Source organism: Mus musculus, chromosome 6 (genome assembly GCF_000001635.26).
Source record: "Mus musculus strain C57BL/6J chromosome 6, GRCm38.p6 C57BL/6J".
In the NCBI taxonomy this organism is placed as follows: Eukaryota; Metazoa; Chordata; class Mammalia; order Rodentia; family Muridae; genus Mus; species Mus musculus.
The window spans coordinates 145,020,787-145,039,791 of record NC_000072.6 but is presented as its reverse complement, the minus strand read 5'-3'; the positions used below and the strand labels follow the sequence as shown (position 1 = coordinate 145,039,791).

Sequence of the window (19,005 nt, the reverse complement as noted above, 5' to 3'; positions counted from 1 at the left end):
CCCCACCAACTGCAGCGAGTCCTCAGACACCCCCAGTGTTAAATTCTGTGCTGGGTGTGGTCGTGTCATCACCAAGGAATGGTGTTCACATTGGACCTTTGGACCATCTAGCCCATGCAGTGTGGGCTCCAGGCACTTTCCCTTTCTCCTCTACAGGCCAAAGATCTCATCATCACACCAGCCACTGTCTTAAAAGAGAAGCCGGACCCGGATTCGCTGGTCTTTGGAGCTACGTTTACTGACCACATGCTGACGGTGGAGTGGTCCTCTGCGTCTGGATGGGAGAAACCTCACATTAAGCCTTTTGGAAACTTGCCCATACATCCCGCTGCCTCTGTTTTGCACTACGCTGTGGAAGTAAGTGCTTGGGAGCACCCGTGGGCCGTGATTCTCTGGCCTTGCAAGCTTCTTTAGGGTCGGGGACAGGCCCTGCTGTCTTAACTGGAGGTTGTCATAAACATCTTCAAACTTCTCCTGCAGCCAAGTGGATTGCCGATAAGTCTCAGAGCTAGTTTTGCAGGTTGGCTTGGCTTATCTGTGATATTAGTAAAATGTGATATGTGTGTGTGTGTGTGTGTGTGTGTGTGTGTGTGTGTGTGTGTGTGAAAATCTCAGCACTTGGTAACCTAAGACTGGATGGGCCGAAAGTTCAAGGCTAACCGAGACTATGCCTTTCTTTCTGGACAGCCTAGGCCACAGAATCCCAAAGAACCCTAAAGCAATGAGTATTACTAATTTATTAGGTGCTCTCTACTTCTCAGATCTTTGAGTGATTGTGAAGGGTCGGTCACAGGATGGGGCGCTGTGCTAACTGCTTTCTTATAACCAGCCTGTGGGATGGCATTGAGCACGCTCCTTCACCGTGGAGTGTTTGGAGACTCCACATCTTGGTCCTCTGTTGATACACACTGAAACAGATATGCAGAATATTGTCCCATCCCCTTGGCCCTATATTTCAGTTTATTCTGGTTTCTTCACGGGTAATGACTTTCCCCAGAACACTGAAGGCACAGAGATAAATTCTGACCTACCAAGAGACTGAAAATGGCCATAGGAAACAGGATCAAATATTCATTTCTGAATATTGGTTCCCAAGATTGTGCCTTCGAGAGATCTTATACTTTATAGAGATCATTTTCATTTCACTACTTGTGTTTACAGTTCAAATTTCCCACCAGAACACCCCGGAATCCACCCATTTAATGATCTGAAGTGAGAAGCATTCAAATTCACATTCAGGGCCGGAGCATTGGCTCGGGGATTAAGAGCACCTGCTGATCTGGCAGAGAACTGTAGCAAAGTTCTCAGTACCCACATGGTGGCTGAGACCCAAAGGTTGTGAGAGCCACCGCTGTAGAGCCATGCCTGGTACGGAGGGAGAGAGCAGACAACGGCTGCGGTGAGCTATGCTGCACAGTCCATAGACCAGGCTGTGTGCTCTCTTGGATGGGTGACAGGTATTCTGAAAGCACAAAGCAAAGGAATAGCAAAATGTCCTCAGGTTCACAGGGAGAGACAACCCAGGCAGCCCCACTGAGAGAGGAAGATGAAGTCACATCATTAAAGGGGTGCTCACAACACCCAGTAGGAAGGGACTTGGGGTGTCTGTGGTTAGACCACCCTGATTGCTCCAGATCGAATCTGATCTGGGGAGATCAGCAGGACAGGGCCCGGATAGTACTTGCATGGGAGACACGGTCTTGGGGAGCAAACAGACCTGTTGGAAGCAGACTGATCTGCCCTTGAACCAGTTCCTGGCTTCAGACTTCCACCACAGGCATTTTAAACATGGGATAAACAGTGGTAATGTCTGCAGAAATGTTTTGCCTCCCAGTGGAGATTCAAGGACACAGTGTTTTTGCTGTTTTTTTTTGTTTTTTTGTTTTTTTTTTTCCCCTCTCTGTGACAGAGTGGGAGTGCCAGCCTGCTCTAGGTTTGGAGGACACTTGGGGTAAACATTTGGGTCTGATGTGGGAGGGGCCAGCCCTGCCTCTGGAGTCTCTCTTTACCAACACAGTGTGCATTGTATGACCCCAGACCCAGTGGTGGCCCCTATTCTAGAAGATGATCAAATAACTTCTTAGTACCTTGGTTTTGTTTTTTAAAGATAGGCTGGCTTCCAGTCCGTGGTATAGCTGAAGCTGGCCTTGAACTCTAGATACTGGGGTCACAGGTACACATTGCCACACCAGTCTGAACTTAAAGATTCTTAGCTTCATTCCCAGATCACTGCTAGTCACACGGCCTGCTGCATTATATTTATGGCAAGCTCTTTGCATCAAATGACAGGTGAACGGACCATTCCCCTTCAGAGAAGGCTGTGGTAACCTCAGCGCCTCTAGGTCCCTTGATTCTCAGACTTAGGACTCAGAATTACCATGGGGTTCACTTTTGAAGCTATGTCACCCAACTGCACAGGTGCCACAGTGTGAGACCTGCTGGCCTCTATAGGAGGTGAGCTAGGAAGAATTAAAAAATGTTGGGTTTTGGAGTATATCAACTGAAATTTCAGTTTGACTTTTTCATATATTATTATTATTATTATTATTGTTATTGGTGGCAGGCTGGCTTCAAAATCATAGCAGTCCTCCTGGCTCAGCCTTTCAAATGCCATAATCACAGTTTTAAAGAAATTAAACGGGGATGTAGCTTAGTGCTGAACACTTGCCTTGTGTGAGTAATACTCTGTGTTCCACACGCAAAACCAAAAATAGCCCTCAAATTACAGTCATTCTGCCGTAAAGCCACAACCTTCTCCATATTATTAGTGATCTAATAAAATACAGTGCTTCTTCATAAGGTTTGATTAGCTAGACCGAGTTACCAGAAATATCTTCAGTAAGAATCAGGTTGGGCTGCTTGGGTGACCAAGAACCTGAGACCGACAGTCTAGGGACCTAAGGTAAAGTCAAATACTACTGTTTGTTTGTTTGTTTGTTTTTAAATGCAGCAATAAAATGCTGTACTCATAGATCAGAGCCAGCCATCGTCAGAAGCTTCCTCCTGCAGCTTCCTCCTGAAGCAGATGGGAACACATGCAGAGACCTACAGCCAGACACAGGGTAGAAATTCAGAGAACTAAGAACACTCTGCCTTAAATAGAATGTCTCCATCTAATTCCTCCAAGGGCTCAGGGAACCATCCCCCCCCTCCCCCCCCCCCCCCCCCCAGAAAGTGTGAGAGCCAGAGGAGACGGAGGACACCTGAAGAACAAGACCCTCTATATCAATCGAGCAAGCTCCTACGAACCCCAGAGCCCGAGGTAGCATTCACAGAGCCTGCACGGGTCTGCCCCAGGACTTGCACAGGGCCCGCACGGGTCTGCCCCAGGTCCCCTGCATCTATCGTCTAGCTTCCGGTTTAGCGTTTGTATGGGATTCTTGAGTGTGCAAACCAGTGGGTCTGATTCTCTTGCCTTCTCTCGGGCTCTTTCATATTTATTTTGCCCAAGTCCCACGTGTTAGCTTTTGTTTTATCTTGTGATTTCTTATGTTATTGTTTAGACACCTGTTTATTTTCTAATGAGAGACGGAAAGGGAGGTGAGGTCAGAGGGAACTGGGAGGAGTACAAGAGAGAAACTGTAATCAGCATATGTCATGTGAGAAGAAAGAATCTATTTTCAATTAGAGGGGAAAAGAGAACTGGATTGGGGACGAGGAAACAGCTCAGTTCGTAGCATGCGCCTCCATCACACACTGAGCTGTGGGGTCCAGCTCTGCGCTCTTGTCCATCAATAGCCACACTTCCTGCGTGAGGTGGGCCCTGACCAGCGCTTGGTTGGAAAGAGGGTGAAGGGGCTACCGAGGCAGAGTGGCACAGCGCTGCTTGGGCGGGGCATGTTGGGAAAGTACATATTGGGAATTTAATCCAGAAAAGAAGGTGTATGTCCCTTGTCTCTTTGCCTGCTTGCCCAGGGAGAAGATCCTAGCTGTGGAGTGTGGTTACTGGGGTCTAAGGGGAGCGAGTGTTCCTCTGTGAGTCTCGGAGGCGGTAGTTTTCCATTGTGTGTCCTTGTCCAGGCTGTTTTGTGAGCCTTTTTCTCCTGGGTACTTTCTTGCTCATAGAGGCAGGGGTGTGGTGTAAAAGAAACATAGCTCTTGTCCAGAGGGAGTAAGAAGCGTGTGATACTGAGCCAGAGAATGGCCTTGGTGTGGGCACGTGGGATCACGTGGCCCCGAATGACACAGCCTACTGTGGAAGTGGTTACTAGTCAACGCATTTATGGAATGTGCTGGGACATTGGGTAACAGGGTAGCCAAGTAGAAAGTCCTGCTGTCTGATGACGTCCTTTCAGCTTCTGGCTCAGAACAATGTGAGGTTAGGAGCACAGGTGGGTAATTAATGGCGATGGAGATTAAAGATAATTCAGGGTTCTGGATCCGCAACATTCCTGTTCTCCACCGTTACGGAGAGCTCTGGTATCTCTAGCCTAGTTGTTCCTTCATCAGAGAACTTTAGCTCAGAAATCTGTCCTTCTCAACTCCTCCCCCCCAACACACACACACACACACACACAGAGAGAGAGAGAGAGAGAGAGCAAGCTTGCCGTTTAAGGACCATCCACCTTGTTCTCATTGGTTTGGGATCGAGTAGGCAGGCCATCCAGCAAGCTCTGGGGATCTGTCTGTCTTGGCAGTTGGGATTACAAGTATGTACTACCATGCCTGGCTTTCATTTATGTCGATTCTAGGATTGAACTCAGGTCCCATGTTTGCATGCATCTATGTGATCATTTGTGTGTGTGTGTGTGTGTGTGTGTGTGTGTGTGTGTGTGTGTGTGTGTGTATGTGGCTGGCATGAGATCACCATGGTGTGCCTGTGGAGGTCAGAGGACAACCCACAGGAGTGGACTCTCTCCCCCTCCCCCTCCCCTTCCCTCTCCCCTCTTCCCTTCCTCTTCCTTGGCCTTCCAAGATTCATACTTAACTTCTGACCAGGAGTGGTGGAGTGGTGCTAGAATGCTTAGATTGCCCTGTTCTGCTGGCTGATCAGGTTGAGTACTGAAAGGACCTTTCTATTCCCTTTCTGTTCCCACATTGCTCCCCCCCCTCCCCTCTCCATTCCAGTTAAGGCCAAGGATAGCAACGTAACCACTGAGATTGTCTTAGTCACCTTCTGAGACTTTTCTCTTCTCCTCAGCTGTTTGAAGGCTTGAAAGCCTTTCGGGGAGTTGATAACAAGATCCGATTGTTCCGGCCGGACCTCAACATGGATAGAATGTGCCGATCTGCTGTGAGGACCACGCTGCCGGTATGAACATTTGCATTCCCTTCTATTTCATGGTTATTCTGCTCTCACACCCCCCCCCCCCCAAAAAAAATCTTTGCTGAATAATTGCATCAGACCATATGAGAGTGAATGCTGACTTATGTATGTGATGCCTTCAATTAGAGGTCAGAGGGCACCTTGAGAATCAGTTCTCTGTACTACACGGGATGATGGCAAGCCCCTTAATGTGCTGAGCATCTTAAATTGTACATTTTAGTACGGCTGTACGAAGAAGAAAATTAAAACCCAGCCCAGGGAGGTTAAACCACTTGTCCAAGGTCACTCAGAAGGAGGACAGCAAAGTGATCTGCGGTTTCCTGGTCCATGCAGTCATGGAATTGATTAAACTTCATCTCTGCTCAGCACCCCCAAGACCTGACTTGTTGTTGGCACAGGTTACTTGGATAGCCAGCCATCCTCACATCTGACACCTCTGCAATAAGATCATGCTCCTGTTCCATGATCACGCTAGTGCACTGTGATCATGTTAGTGCAGTGTGATCATGCTAATAATGCAGTGTGATCATGCTAATGCAGTGTGATCATGCTAGTGCAGTGTGATCATGTTAGTGCAGTGTGATCATGCTAGTGCACTGTGATCATGCTAGTGCACTGTGATCATGCTAGTGTGTGGTGCTGCATAACCTTGCATAACACATCACGTCTCTGAAAGTGTCCCTCTGGCCTGTGGATGAGTGGAAACTGCTTGATCAGTTTACAAAGCACACTTGTCACCTTTGGGATAAGCTGATGTCCCCTTGTCTTTGTGACCAGCGTTCAGTTCAGAACATGGCCTGCTGCAATTCCTCATTGGTATCTCACCATCAGCTTCCTGATCTGAAAAGCCAGAGTTTCAGTTTCAAATAGGCAAATTTTATCTTTATTTTCCCTTGTGGTTTGTTTATGTTTTATGTTTTCTGGGTAAGAGGTTGTTTTAAACCTTAAAGTTGTAGATATCTATTTTTTAAAATTAGAAGCCATGATGCTTTGTTATACTCAATCATAATATCCAGTTATAATTGAGAACAGAAGAGCTCACAGATACCAATTTTTAAATAGAAGTAATAATATTTTGTTGATTTTGAGCATAAAATCCAACTATAATTGATAAGAGACCACAGATGTCCACTTTAAAATAAAGATCATAACTTGTTACATTTGAGTGTAAAAGTATAACTGATATGGGAGTATGCTCAATAGGGATCTAACATCTTTTTCAAAAATCTCATTTATTTATTTGGGGGCAGGGAGGTGAGTGTAGAGTTCAGAAGCAACTTGGCTTTCTCGCTATCATGTGGTTATCAGGCTTGGCGGCATGACCCCTTACCTGCTGAGCTGAGCCATCTTGAAGCCTCAGAGAATCTAACGTCTTATCTTTTCCTTATGAATAATTCATAGTTTTCCAGAGGGATTCACAGATTTTTTTTTTTTTAAAGCATTTATTCCGGGTACCTCTCACGATGTTTCATGTTAGGAAAGAGTGAATAAAAGCTGTTGAAGGAGCCAATCGGCACTGCAACATGGGGACAGTTTTGAAAATTGAGCTTCTGTCTGCTCTCTGATCTGGGAGTCTGACTGTCTGTCCTTTGCTGGAACTCAATAGGGATTCTGTCCTTTCAGATGTTTGACAAGGAGGAGCTCCTAAAGTGTATTCTTCAGCTTCTACAGATCGACCAAGAATGGGTTCCCTACTCCACCTCTGCCAGCCTCTACATCCGCCCCACATTTATCGGAACTGAGGTACGGCCTGGCTCTATTTAGGGGATATATATATATATATATATATATATATATATATATATATATATATATAATTTAAAGTCTTTAAAAAAATTTATTTTTATGTGTACATAAGTGGGCTTGTGTGAGCCACCACGTGTGTGGATGTCAGAATTGCATCTTGGGTATTGATTCTTCTACTATGTGTGCTGTGGGGATGGAGCTTGGGTAGTTTGGATTGGCAGAAAGTACCTTCATCCTCAGAGTCATCTTGTATGCCCCAAAGGTAATTTTCATTTTTTTTTTAATCACTCACCCCACTACCACCACGTGAGCACACAAACACACACAACACACACACACACACAAACACACACTACACTTCCACATACCCCTCCCTGTACACACCTGTCCCAGTAATTTTTTGACCTCCCTTGATGGCTAGTTCTGGGGTGTGGCTCCCTCATGACAGACCCTTGGAGATCGATGCGGTCATGCTGTAGAAAGTTTGTCAGAGAGAACGCTTGGTTTTATTTTTATTATCCTGAATCCTTAGCAATTCTGCTAAAAAAAAAAATAGGAAGAGAAGGCCCCCATTCGAAGAAAAATTGCTGAAAATATACTTCATCAGGAGCTGGTAGGGAAGGGTTGGATAATAAAACCTAGGGCTACTAGATAGGCCATACTTGTTGGCAAGTGTCTTTACCCACTGAGCTATCACACAAGACCCACTCTTTATAAGATAAATCCATTGCAGAAGGCTTCTCTGTCTGTAATTGGCATCTGTTGAGAAACAAGTATTGAATTGCTTTCACATTCATTTATTTTATGGGCGTTACACCTACATGTAGAATGCTACACATTCTAAACATGTGCTTGGTGCCCTAGGATGTCAGAGGAGGGTATTGGACCCTATGGAACTGTAGTAATGGATGGTTGTGAGTCACTCTATGGGAGCTGTAATGAAACCCAGGTCCTTTCAACACAGGATTTCTCTGTGTAGCCCTGGCTGTCCTGGTACTTGCTCTTTAGACCAGGCTGGCCTTGAATGCCAAGTCCTTCTGCCTCTGCCTCCTAGTACTAAGATTAAAAGTGTGTAACCACACGTGGCTCCTGTGGCTTGATTCTTGCTCAGCTTGCAAGCGTTGGTGGCTACAGGTGTGGGTAACCTGTCTGACTCAAGTATTTAACTGTAGTTTAAAGTCACTGTTTGCATCTTTTGTTTTTTGATTTTTTAAAAAATGTGTTTTAAAGGCTTCTTCACTTGGTCATTCCTCTGTTTTAAAGTTTTCTTTATTTCCTTTAAACCTCACCCATGTGAATGTTAAAGAGCTCACTTTCTCCACGGAGACACCAAGTTGTATCCCCAGGTATCGATTACACAGGTCCACATTGGATGAATCAATTCCGTATCGATTGCAGTGCCTGTTCACAGCACATCAGGCTTTGATTGGTAATGTCTGTCACAGCACATCAGGCTTTGATTGGTAATGTCTGTCTTGGGGCTTCCTACCCATGTCTTCTCTTTATGTAGTTTGTTGCCCCCGTGCCTTGCCATGGTCTTTGCTCTCAGTGTTGTGCCCTTGGTCACCTGACCTGGTGTCTTCTGGCTCCCTCACACCCAGCCTTGGTTAGCTGGCCTCTTTGGAGATGTCTTAACTATAGAAGTTAGTAAGGGACTTGTCATTTGGCTGACAAACCTCTTCCTGGGGAGCCACAACACATCGCAGATAGGGAGCCCATAACAGATTTGAAGCACATGCCACCAAAATCCAGCGTGGTGAGCCTGAGAGTCTCATCATTGTTCCTTACAGGAATATGGGTGAGGGGTCACTTGCTGGAGAAGAAATGACTCAAAGACAGCTGCGTCACAAGTCCACCCCAGCACGGGTGACAGCTCCCAAAGCTGGGGACCTGGAGCAGCCACAGCCTGCAGGCAGCGCAGCAGCTTGGCCAGTCCTTTCCATGTGCCTCACAGTTGATCTAAATCTCTCCCAGGCGGCTCGGCTGGTTTCCGCTTCCACTGCAGCTGGTGTGGCCTCCAAGTCTTCTTTGCAGCTTTGCTTTTCTGAGACAGATTCTCAGCTTTTATTGCCTGTTCTAGCCAGAGTGTTGGGGTGGCGGTCGTGACTCAGGGACACCCTAGAACCGTTTTGAGTTGTTTAGCTTACTGCTTGAGGAGCTTCTGGGCTGGATGGAATGTATTGGAATGAAAACACAACAGCTTACTTATTATTATTTATCCTGAGGAGACAAGTTCTCATTAGCCTAGCCACACTAGTCTAGAATTTACCGTGCAGTAGCCCAGGCTGGCCTCATTTTTATACCAGTGCTATTGGGGCAGCTTCCCCACTTCTGGGATTGGCAGCTTGAAACAGAATCTTTTTTTTTTTTTTTTTTTTTTTTGGTGGATCAGGGTCTCAGCCTCTCTCCCTGATTGTCGACTTCAAATTTACAGGTAATCTCCTGCCTCTGCTTCCCGAGTGGGATTGCCAGCACACCCCCACACCCCCACATCTGGCTTTGTGTTTGCTTTCTCCTCTACCCAGCTTGAGCTAGCAGTTGGAATGGTAAGGTCAGAGCAGTGAGGAGATTCCTAGTCTTATGAGCCATCTCTTACTGTGCAGCCCTGCAGCTCAGAGCAGGCCCCACACACCTTGGGTTTTACAAGCCACATAGCCACTCAGCCTGCCCCAAGCCTGTCCCATCACACCGGAAGGGAAGGAGCAGGCCAGCGACTGTGACAGGGAGCGAATGACATTGTCTGAGAGTGACCTGTGTTGTGTACTCTTCCTCTTGACCCTTTCCCAGTGTTCTTGTGCACTTGACCATGTGGACATTTCTGCTTAGGACTGATTTTAGATTTACCGAGCCTTGTTTCTCAGGTCCTAACCTCACGATCTGACTTTTCCTTGGCATTCGTTTTGAGTTTTCACACTGAGTGTTAAGCTCTCGGACCACATCTCCTGTCAGTATGCTATAACCTCACACACCCTACGGTGCTGGGCCTGGCCTCTCTGAGGTGTCATTAGCCTCGAGGTGAAGCCTCAGTGGAAAAGGCTGTAATACCTGTCATTTGTGTCACTGACAGCTTCATTTCTGTGGTAGTGACTTGAGCGGTGGAGGGTGGGGCCTCTTTTTAGTGTCAGTAATGCAGGAGGCAGCTTTGCTCACAGACCTGTTTCCCAACTGCAGGAGCTTAGCATGGTGACTTGGAGGAGGGAGGAAGAGGAGGGGAGCAGGCAGTGGAGGAGGAGGAGGAGGAGGAGGAGGAGGAGGAGGAGGAGGAGGAGGAGGAGGAGGAGGCTGGGATCCTCCTGTTTCCACTGCTGCACCTTGCACATCCTACTGCCCTAGTCAGGGTTTCTATTCTTGCACAAAACGTCATGACCAAGAATCAAGTTGGGGAGGTAAGGGTTTATTCAGCTTGCACTTTCTACATTGCTGTTCATCACTAAAGGACGTCAGGACTGTAACTCACACAGGGCAGGAAGCAGGAGCTGATGCAGAGGCCATGGAGGGATGTTACTTACTGCCTTGCTTCTCCTGGCTTCCTCAGCTTTCTTTCCTATAGAACCCAGGACTACCAGTCCAGGGATGGCACCACCCACAATGGGCCCTCCCACCCTTGATCACTAATTGAGAAATGCCTTACAGCTGGATCTCATGGAGGCATTTCCTCAATTGAGTGTCCTTTCTTTCTCTGTGATAACTCCAGCTTATATCAAGTTGACACACAAAGCCAGCCAGTACACACCTACCGTACTGGGCCTGGCTTCTCTGAGGTGTCATTAGCCTCGAGGTGAAGCCTCAGTGGAGAAAAGTTGCCAGCCTTCTTTGTCCTTTTCTGCTCACCCTGCGGGACATTTGTGAGTCTAGGTGTGAAGTCACTGTTCCCAGAAGTGCTCTTCAGAATCCCCGAAAAGTAGCCAGGGACTCCTCACCTGAGCCCACGGGGACAGAGCTATTCTTTAATAGCAAAGCCTGTGGGAGGTCAGCAATGTAACCCTGGGCTGGCTGACCTTCAGATATAGTGGCTTTGATGTTATTTGTGTGGAACAAGGTCTCCTGTATCCCAGATGGGCCTGAACTCACTTTGTAGCCCAGGCTGAACTTGACCAAACGGCAATTCTTCTGCCTCAGACTCTCAAGTGTTTGAGATTACAGGTGCTTGCTTCTGTGCCCGTCTCTATACCCCTTTTCTTTTTTTTTTCTTTTAATATTTTTTATTAGGTATTTTCCTCATTTACATTTCCAATGCTATCCCAAAATTCCCCCATACCACCCCCCCACTACCTACCACTCCCACTTTTTGGCCCTGGCAAGTTCCCCTGCACTGGGGCATATATAGTTTGCATGTCCAATGGGCCTCTCTTTCCACTGATGGCCAACTAGGCCACCTTTTGATACATATGCAGCTAGAGTCAAGATCTCCGGGGTACTGGTTAGTTCATAATGTTGTTCCACCTATAGGGTTGCAGTTCCCTTTAGCTCTATGGGTACTTTCTCTAGCTCCTCCATTGGGGGCCCTGTGATCCATCCAATAGTTGACTGTGAGCATACACTTATGTGTTTGCTAGGCCCCGGCATAGTCTCACAAGAGAGAGCGCTATCTTGCTAGTGTATGCAATGGTGTCAGCGTTTGGAGGCTGACTATGGGATGGATCCCTGGATATGGCAGTCTCTACATGGTCCATCCTTTTGTCTCAGCTCCAAACTTTGTCTCTGTAACTCCTTCCATGGGTGTTTTGTTCCCAATTCAAAGAAGGGGCAAAGTGTCCACACTTTGGTCTTCATTCTTCTTGAGTTTCATGTGTTTTGCAAATTGTATCTTATATCTTGGGTATTCTAAGTTTCTGGGCTAATATCCACATACCAGTGAGTACATATCATTTGAGTTCTTTTGTGATTGGGTTGCCTCACTCAGGATGATGCCCTCCAGGTCCAACCATTTGCCTAGGAATTTCACAAATTCATTCTTTTTAATAGCTGAGTAGTACTCCATTGTGTAAATGTACCACATTTTCTGTATCCATTCCTCTGTTGAGGGGCATCTGGGTTCTTTCCAGCTTCTGGCTATTATAAATAAGGCTGCTATGAACATAGTGGAGCATGTGTCCTTCTTAACTGTTGGGACATCTTCTGTATAACACCTGTCCAGGGTCTTTTGGCTTTCATAGTCTCTGTTGAAAAGTCTGATGTAATTCTGATAGGCCTGCCTTTATATGTTACTTGACCTTTTTCCCTTACTGCTTTTAATATTCTCTCTTTATTTAGTGCATTTGTTGTTCTGATTATTATTTGTCGGGAGGAATGTCTTTTCTGGTTCAGTCTATTTGGAATTCTGTAGCCTTGTATGCTCATGGGCATGCCTTTCTTTAGGTTTGGGAAGTTTTCTTCTATAGTTTTGTTGAAGATATTTGCTGGCCCTTTAAGTTGAAAAATCTTCATTCTCATCTACTCCTATTATCCGTAGGTTTGGTCTTCTCATTGAGTCCTGGATTTCCTGGATGTTTTGAATTAGGATCTTTTTGCATTTTGCATTTTCTTTGATTGTTGTGCCGATGTTCTCTATGGAATATTCTGCATCTGAGATTCTTTCTTCCATCTCTTGTATTCTGTTGCTGATGCTCGCATCTATGATTCCAGATTTCTTTCCTAGGGTTTCTATCTCCAGCGTTGCCTCACTTTGGGTTTTCTTTATTGTGTCTACTTCCCTTTTTAGGTCTTGGATGATTTTATTCAATTCCATCATCTGTTTGGTTGTGTTTTCTTGCAATTCTTTAAAGGATTTTTGTGCTTCCTCTTTAAGGTCTTCTACCTGTTTAGCAGTGTTCTCCTGTATTTCTTTAAGTGAGTTATTAAAGTCCTTCTTGATGTCCTCTACCATCATCATGAGATATGCTTTTAAATCCGGGACTATCTTTTCAGGTGTGTTGGGGTGCCTAGGACTGGGTGGGGTGGGAGTGCTGCGTTCTGATGATAGTGAGTGGTCTTGGTTTCTGTTAGTAAGATGCCTTTCGCCATCTGGTAATCTCTGGAGTTAGTTGTTTTAGTTGCCTCTGGTTAGAGCTTGTTCCTCAGGTGATTATGTTAGCCTCTATCAGCAGACCTGGGAGACTAGCTCTCTCCTGAGTTTCAGTGTTTAGAGTATTCTCTGCAGGCAAGCTCTCCTCTTGCAGGGAAGGTGCCCAGATATCTGGTGTTCAAACCTGACTCCTGGCAGAGGTTGTGATCCACTCACCAGAGGTCCTAAGATCCCGTGAAGAGTCCTGTGGGGACCTTGGGGGTGTCTGCAGACTCCGAGCCCAAGGTGCCCCGGAGCTGGTGCAGACCAGAAGGGACTTGTGACCCTGATCAGGCCAGGTTTTCTGCTTCCCTAATTAATGCAGTCTCAGGTCCTGCGAGATTGGATTGGAGCACTATACCCATTTTCTACAAGGAATGTCTTACTAAGGTTTGGTTGTTTTTCTACAAATATTTGATAAAAATCAGGAATAATGGTGCTGGAGAGATGGCTAGTGGCTAAGAATACTGGCTGCTCTTGCAGAGACCTGAGTTCAGTTTCTAGCACTCACACGGTGGCTCACAACTATCCTTCACTCTAGTTACAGGGGATCTAAAGTCTTCTTCTGGCCTCTGCAGGGACCAGGCACACACACACAATACACTTACATACATGTAGACAAAACACGCATGATAAAAATGGTTCTGCTTTATGGAGACACACTGGTTATCAAAACAGAAAGAAATGAGTAGATTTAAGATGTCTATTAGTCCGCCTTTGACAAGCTGGATGCTCGAGAACCACATACCACAGCACCTCACTCAGGTTGGGGGCACTTGCTCCTGAAGTGACATCTAAAGGATGTGTAAGATGGGCTTCAATGTTGGATGCTACCGGGATGAGTCTTAGTGTGACTGGCTGCTTTGTTACAGTGCCACAGTGAGTTAATTATTTTTCAGTTGCTATGATTAAATACCGTGAGCAAAAGCAGCTTGGGGAAGAAAGAGTTTACTTTAGCTTATGTGAGGTCCTGGAGGATGGGGCTCATCACCTAGGGAGGGTGTGGCATTGGGCAGAAAGTTGGTAGATCACATTTCCATTGGCACAAGGGAGAGAGAGAACTGGGGTCAGATTATAAACCCTCAAAGCCCACAGCCCTGCTGCCTAGTCTGACTTGCCTCCTCTAGCACGGGTTGCATCTTCTAAAGGTTCCATCTCCTTTCCAGACATCTCTACCATCTGGAGACCAAGAGTTGTCATGTCCTTCTCTTACAGACTGAGCAGCTCAAACTGCAGTTATTTTTGCAGTGTTTTGGAGCCTGGGCATCCATGCCTGATTGTGGCTGGCTTCAGGTGGTACCTTCCTTCCAGGTGGTCCTCCCTGGCCCTTGTCTGCCCAGAAGGGAGAGTTTCTGTAAATTTTTCTCTATATAAGGACCCAAGTCTGGCAGGATGGCTTTACCCTTGTGACCTCCCATGATGCACCAACCTAAAAGCCCCTATGGCTTTGGACAGTCATACCAGAGCTGTGATCTTACTCTCTGCCTGACTGGATTTGCGATCCCCTAGCAGCCATTCCTCTGAGTGAGTCTATGAGGGTGTTAGCAGAGAGGTTTAACTGAGTAGAGAAGACCTGTCCTGAATGTTGTGGTACTGACTCACGGGCTTGGGTCCCTGACTGAACAAAAGGGAAACGGTGTTGAGCATCAGCAAACATCCCTCTCCCTGCTCTCTGACCGTGGACACAGAGACCAGACACCCACATTTCCTATGCGATTCCTTCCTTATAGCAGTGAGAAAAGTCATTAATGCAGGGAGTCAGGGCTTCAACGGGGACTTCAGAGGAGGTAATAGAGGTGGGGAGGGCAGGAGAGGACCTGGAAGGTGGAGAGGGAGGAGAATTGAATGACAAGTCATGCTGTGCTGATCGGGGATGGAGCTCAGGCAGCAGCAAGTGCCTTCAGGGAAGGTCTTGGGTACTTACTGTATTGATTATTTCTATTATTATTACATGTATGTGAGTGCTTTGTCTGCCTTATGGCTGAGGATGTCAGGAGAGGGTTTTGAATCCCTGGGAACTGGAATTACAGCTTCTGTAAGGCATATCTCACTTGGGTGCTGGAACTGATATTGGGTCCTTTAGAACCAGCAGGCACCCATAGCCCACCTAAGCATCTCTCCAGCTCTAAGTTGTTGCTGCTGTTCCTCCTCCTCCTCCTCTTCTTCTTCCTTCTTCTCCTCCTCCTCCTCTTCTAGACTTATTCAGCCCCCAAATCTTAGGCAGCTAAATTGGCCTTGACCCCCAATCCTCCTGCCTCAGCCTCCCAAGTGCTGAGATGATAGGCAAGAGACATGGTTCCATTTTCTCATTTAACTCTGAAAGCTTTTAAAACAGAAGTCTCTGAAAGCAAGCGAGCTGGTTGTCTTCCTCTGGATCCAGCCACCTTATTATTTGCTTTGTTGGCTTCGGTCAGAACTGTCCTCCCACTTGCAGGCTGCCCTGCTCCCTGCCTCTGAGGCCACACTGTAGACTAATGGAATTTCTCAGTTCACTGACTCCTTTCTGCCACCCTTCAAATAACTCGTGACATCCCCCCTTCTGTGAAGGGATTTCTGGGTGACCCAGAAAGAAGTAGCCTTTGTTTCTCACCACACCCAAGCGCCATTTGTCTGTGCAGAGGACTAATGGGTCTGGTTATTGTGAAGCTTAGCCCCGTCTCCCAAAGCTAAAACAAAACCACCACGCTGAAATGTTCCTGAGACAAACAGACTTGGCACAGGCCATTTGCAGTGTCCACCGGCCGCTGACATCCTTATTCCCTATTTAGTTATGTGGCTTTTCTTTTAGTTAATAAGAAGCACAACTTTATCATCCCATAACCTTGTCTGTCATTCGGTTGGCATTACATAATAAAATTCACTTAATAGGAGCACAGGATATGTAAATTGCTTTTCAGGGTAGAAGAGGAGATTGGAGCAAGGGGCTAAGTCAGGGATCCTGAGTGTATGTGTGTGTGTGTGTGTGTGTGTGTGTGTGTTTGTTTGTGGTAGAGGGACAATGCTTGTCACTAAATCTTTCTTGACGCCTAGACTGAATTTTGACTCACTCAGTATTGAAGTGGCATGGAGACTTTCTCCCCACTTGCTCTCCAAGGAACGGCAGTGAGTTCTTTGAAGATTTGATTTTTATTTTACATCTATGAGTGTCCTATCTGTGCACATGGGTGCAGTGCCCATTTGAGGCCAGAAGAGGGCATCAGATCCCTGGAATTGAAGTTACTGAGATTCCACGTGGTTGCTGGAAACTGAACCTGGGTCCTCTGCAAGAAGAGCTGAGCCGGTGCTCCAGCCCTCAATGAATTCTTTTCATGGAGAGACAATGGATGTAAGCTATGGAAGGTTCCTAAGCCATCTATGGTCCACAGAGGAACTTCGGGCTTGCAATCATGAGTGGACCTGGATTAAATTTTAGAAAATACATTCCTACGCACAGCTTTGGCCAGCATTAACAAATGCTATTTATTGTATAACTTAGCTGTTGCTAAGGATATGGATATGAATGAAGCGACTCATCAAGATGCTTTGTCAGCGGGAGATTTGGTGGCTGTGTCTAATTCTGCGTCTTTCCATCTGTGCTCGCTGCTGCCCCCTAGTGGACTAAATGCAAACTAACTTACCAAGGTCAGGAAAGCACACGCACACAGAGGAATTCCCCTTTGCTTCTATACTGTGTGCCCTCACAGATCCTAACGTCCCAGCCCGAACGAGGTGAAATTTAGTACAGAGAAAAAAAATTATTACTCTGTAGCTACTGTTACTTTCTTTTCTTTTCTTTTCTTTTCTTTTCTTTTCTTTTCTTTTCTTTTCTTTTCTTTTCTCTTCTCTTCTCTTCTCTTCTCTTCTCTTCTCTTCTCTTCTCTTCTTTTCTTTCTTTCTTTCTTTCTTTCTTTTTTTTTTTTTTTTTGTATAATGCAATTGTATAAAATACTTGGTGTGTGTGCACCAGCATTCATGAGGTAGGGGACAAAGTACTATTAGGTTGTACATAAGACAGACAATTCATTCAGAAATTTAGAAGCTAGATGTGGCCTTCAGATAACAGCTAGCATATCATATCTGAGTGGCCTCTCTGGATTCCTTATCATTTGAGTTGGTTAGTCTCCTGTTGTGATCCTACTGTGAACAAGGCAGCTTGCAGAGGGAGGGGTTTACTTGGGTTGGTGATTACAGAGGGTTAGCTCACAATGGCAGGGGAGGAATGACAGATGGCAGGCAGGAAGCCGGCAAATCACATCCTTAACCTCGAGCAAACGGCAGCCGGGTGAGACCCTCTAGATGTGAGGTGCTGCTACCAGTGAAAGTCCTCCGGGTTCTTCTCAAAAGAAAGACTTCAGAGGCAGTTTATCTAGCAAAGCAGAATGTGCATTTCAAAGAGAGCCTGGAGCAGTATGGCCCATAATGAGGAGCGGCCCACTGAGTTCTGGGTTGTGGATTTTGAAACTTTACATTGCAGTAGTCTATGCTAATTATACCTAAGGGGTCTCCTGACATTTCATACACGTTTATAACATATTTGGACCACTCTCCTCCCATTAACCCCTTTCCTTTTCCTGACAAGTTGTGCTATTTTTAAAAGTTGTCTTTATGGTTATTTATAAGGCAGGTGGCATATTTATTGGATAAAGTGACTCCTTTCCCCCTGGGTTATTGTGGATCAGGTTTCCCTTTTTAGGGTTTGTCTTCCTCCCAGCTTCTAGAAAAGCCCAAAAGGGAAGAGAGACTGACAGCTACAATGGGAGTGTTTGACGGGGAGCCGGGGGTCTTTGCGCCCTCACACCCTCACTGGTGTTTGTGTGTGGCAACTAGGAAAGTGTGCCCCCTTTCTCTGGCTGCCTTTGCTTCTGACACAGCAGAAATATCCTAACTGCAGCTTCAAGGCCTCAGAGAGGTGCTCAGAGCACCAGAGACACAGAAGACGCTGCAACAGCGACTTCCTCAGTTATCTCCTGTCTGACACCTTGCCCACACAGTCTCACCATTGAAGAAACTCTCAGAGACAAGATGGTTCCCCCAGAGCTGGGACGAAACAGGTGTGGATCTGTGCACAGTCTCCCTCCCAGATGAGAAGACATAGAGTTCCCAAGCTCTTCATCCTGCAGGGGGAGAAGATAAGTTCCTATTGAAGAACAAACACCTTTAATCTCAGCATCTGGGAGGCAGAGGCAGGGGGATCTCTGTGTTGGAGGCCAGCCTGGGCTATAGAGTGAGTTCCATGACAGCCAGGATTATGTAGAGAGACTGTCTCAAAACAAAAACCAACCAACCAACCATATTCAAACTAGCCCCACTGCTCTCAGACCGGTCTCTCTGACTCAGTCATGTAGTTTACCATCAGTTTATTCTAGGGGCTCAGAGTCCTGCTTGGTCCTCCTGATAGAGGGAGGTGGGGGGCTTTCAGGTGATGTCCTTACCCACAGACAGTGTGTGTGTGTATGTGCTGTATGTGTATGTTTGTGCATGTGTGTGAGTGTCAATGTATGTGTGTGTGTGGGTGTATGTGGTGTGTGTATGTATCTGAGTGAGTGTGTATATGTGAGCATGAATGTGTGTGTATATGTGCATATATGTGTATTTGTGAGTATGTGTATGTGTGAGTGTGAATGTGTTATATGTGTGTGAGTGTGTGTGTGTTTGTGAGCATGTGTGCTTGTGTGTCTATGTGTGTGAGTGTGTGCATGTATGTGTGTGAACATGTGTGTTGGTGTGTGTATGTGTGTGTGCCTCACGCACATGTGTCATGGCACAGTAGTACAGTGTGCATGTCGGAGGGCAGCTTTCAGAAGTTGTTTTCTCATCTCACCTCTATGAGGCAGTATCTATCTGCCATGTCATGAGCTCCAGGCTAGCTTGCCCACCAGCTGCTGGCTGCTCTGTCTTCTTCCGGCCTCTCTATAGGAGTGCTGGGCTCACACGTGCCACATCCTGCCACATCTGGCTCCTTCCCATGTTC

General features: G+C 46.3%; 1 protein-coding gene across 3 annotated transcripts in view; it reads left to right on the top strand.

Moving 5' to 3' along the window:
* Bcat1 (branched chain aminotransferase 1, cytosolic) overlaps nt 1-19,005 on the top strand; it is an 82,323-nt gene that overhangs the window by 36,366 nt on the left and 26,952 nt on the right. For all 3 annotated transcript variants that reach the window (NM_007532.5, NM_001024468.3, XM_011241566.3), the window contains exons 3-5: nt 157-357; nt 5,141-5,251; nt 6,890-7,009. In NM_007532.5, the coding sequence (NP_031558.3) occupies nt 157-357; nt 5,141-5,251; nt 6,890-7,009 (432 nt within the window). The remainder of the gene's footprint in view (nt 1-156; nt 358-5,140; nt 5,252-6,889; nt 7,010-19,005) is intronic.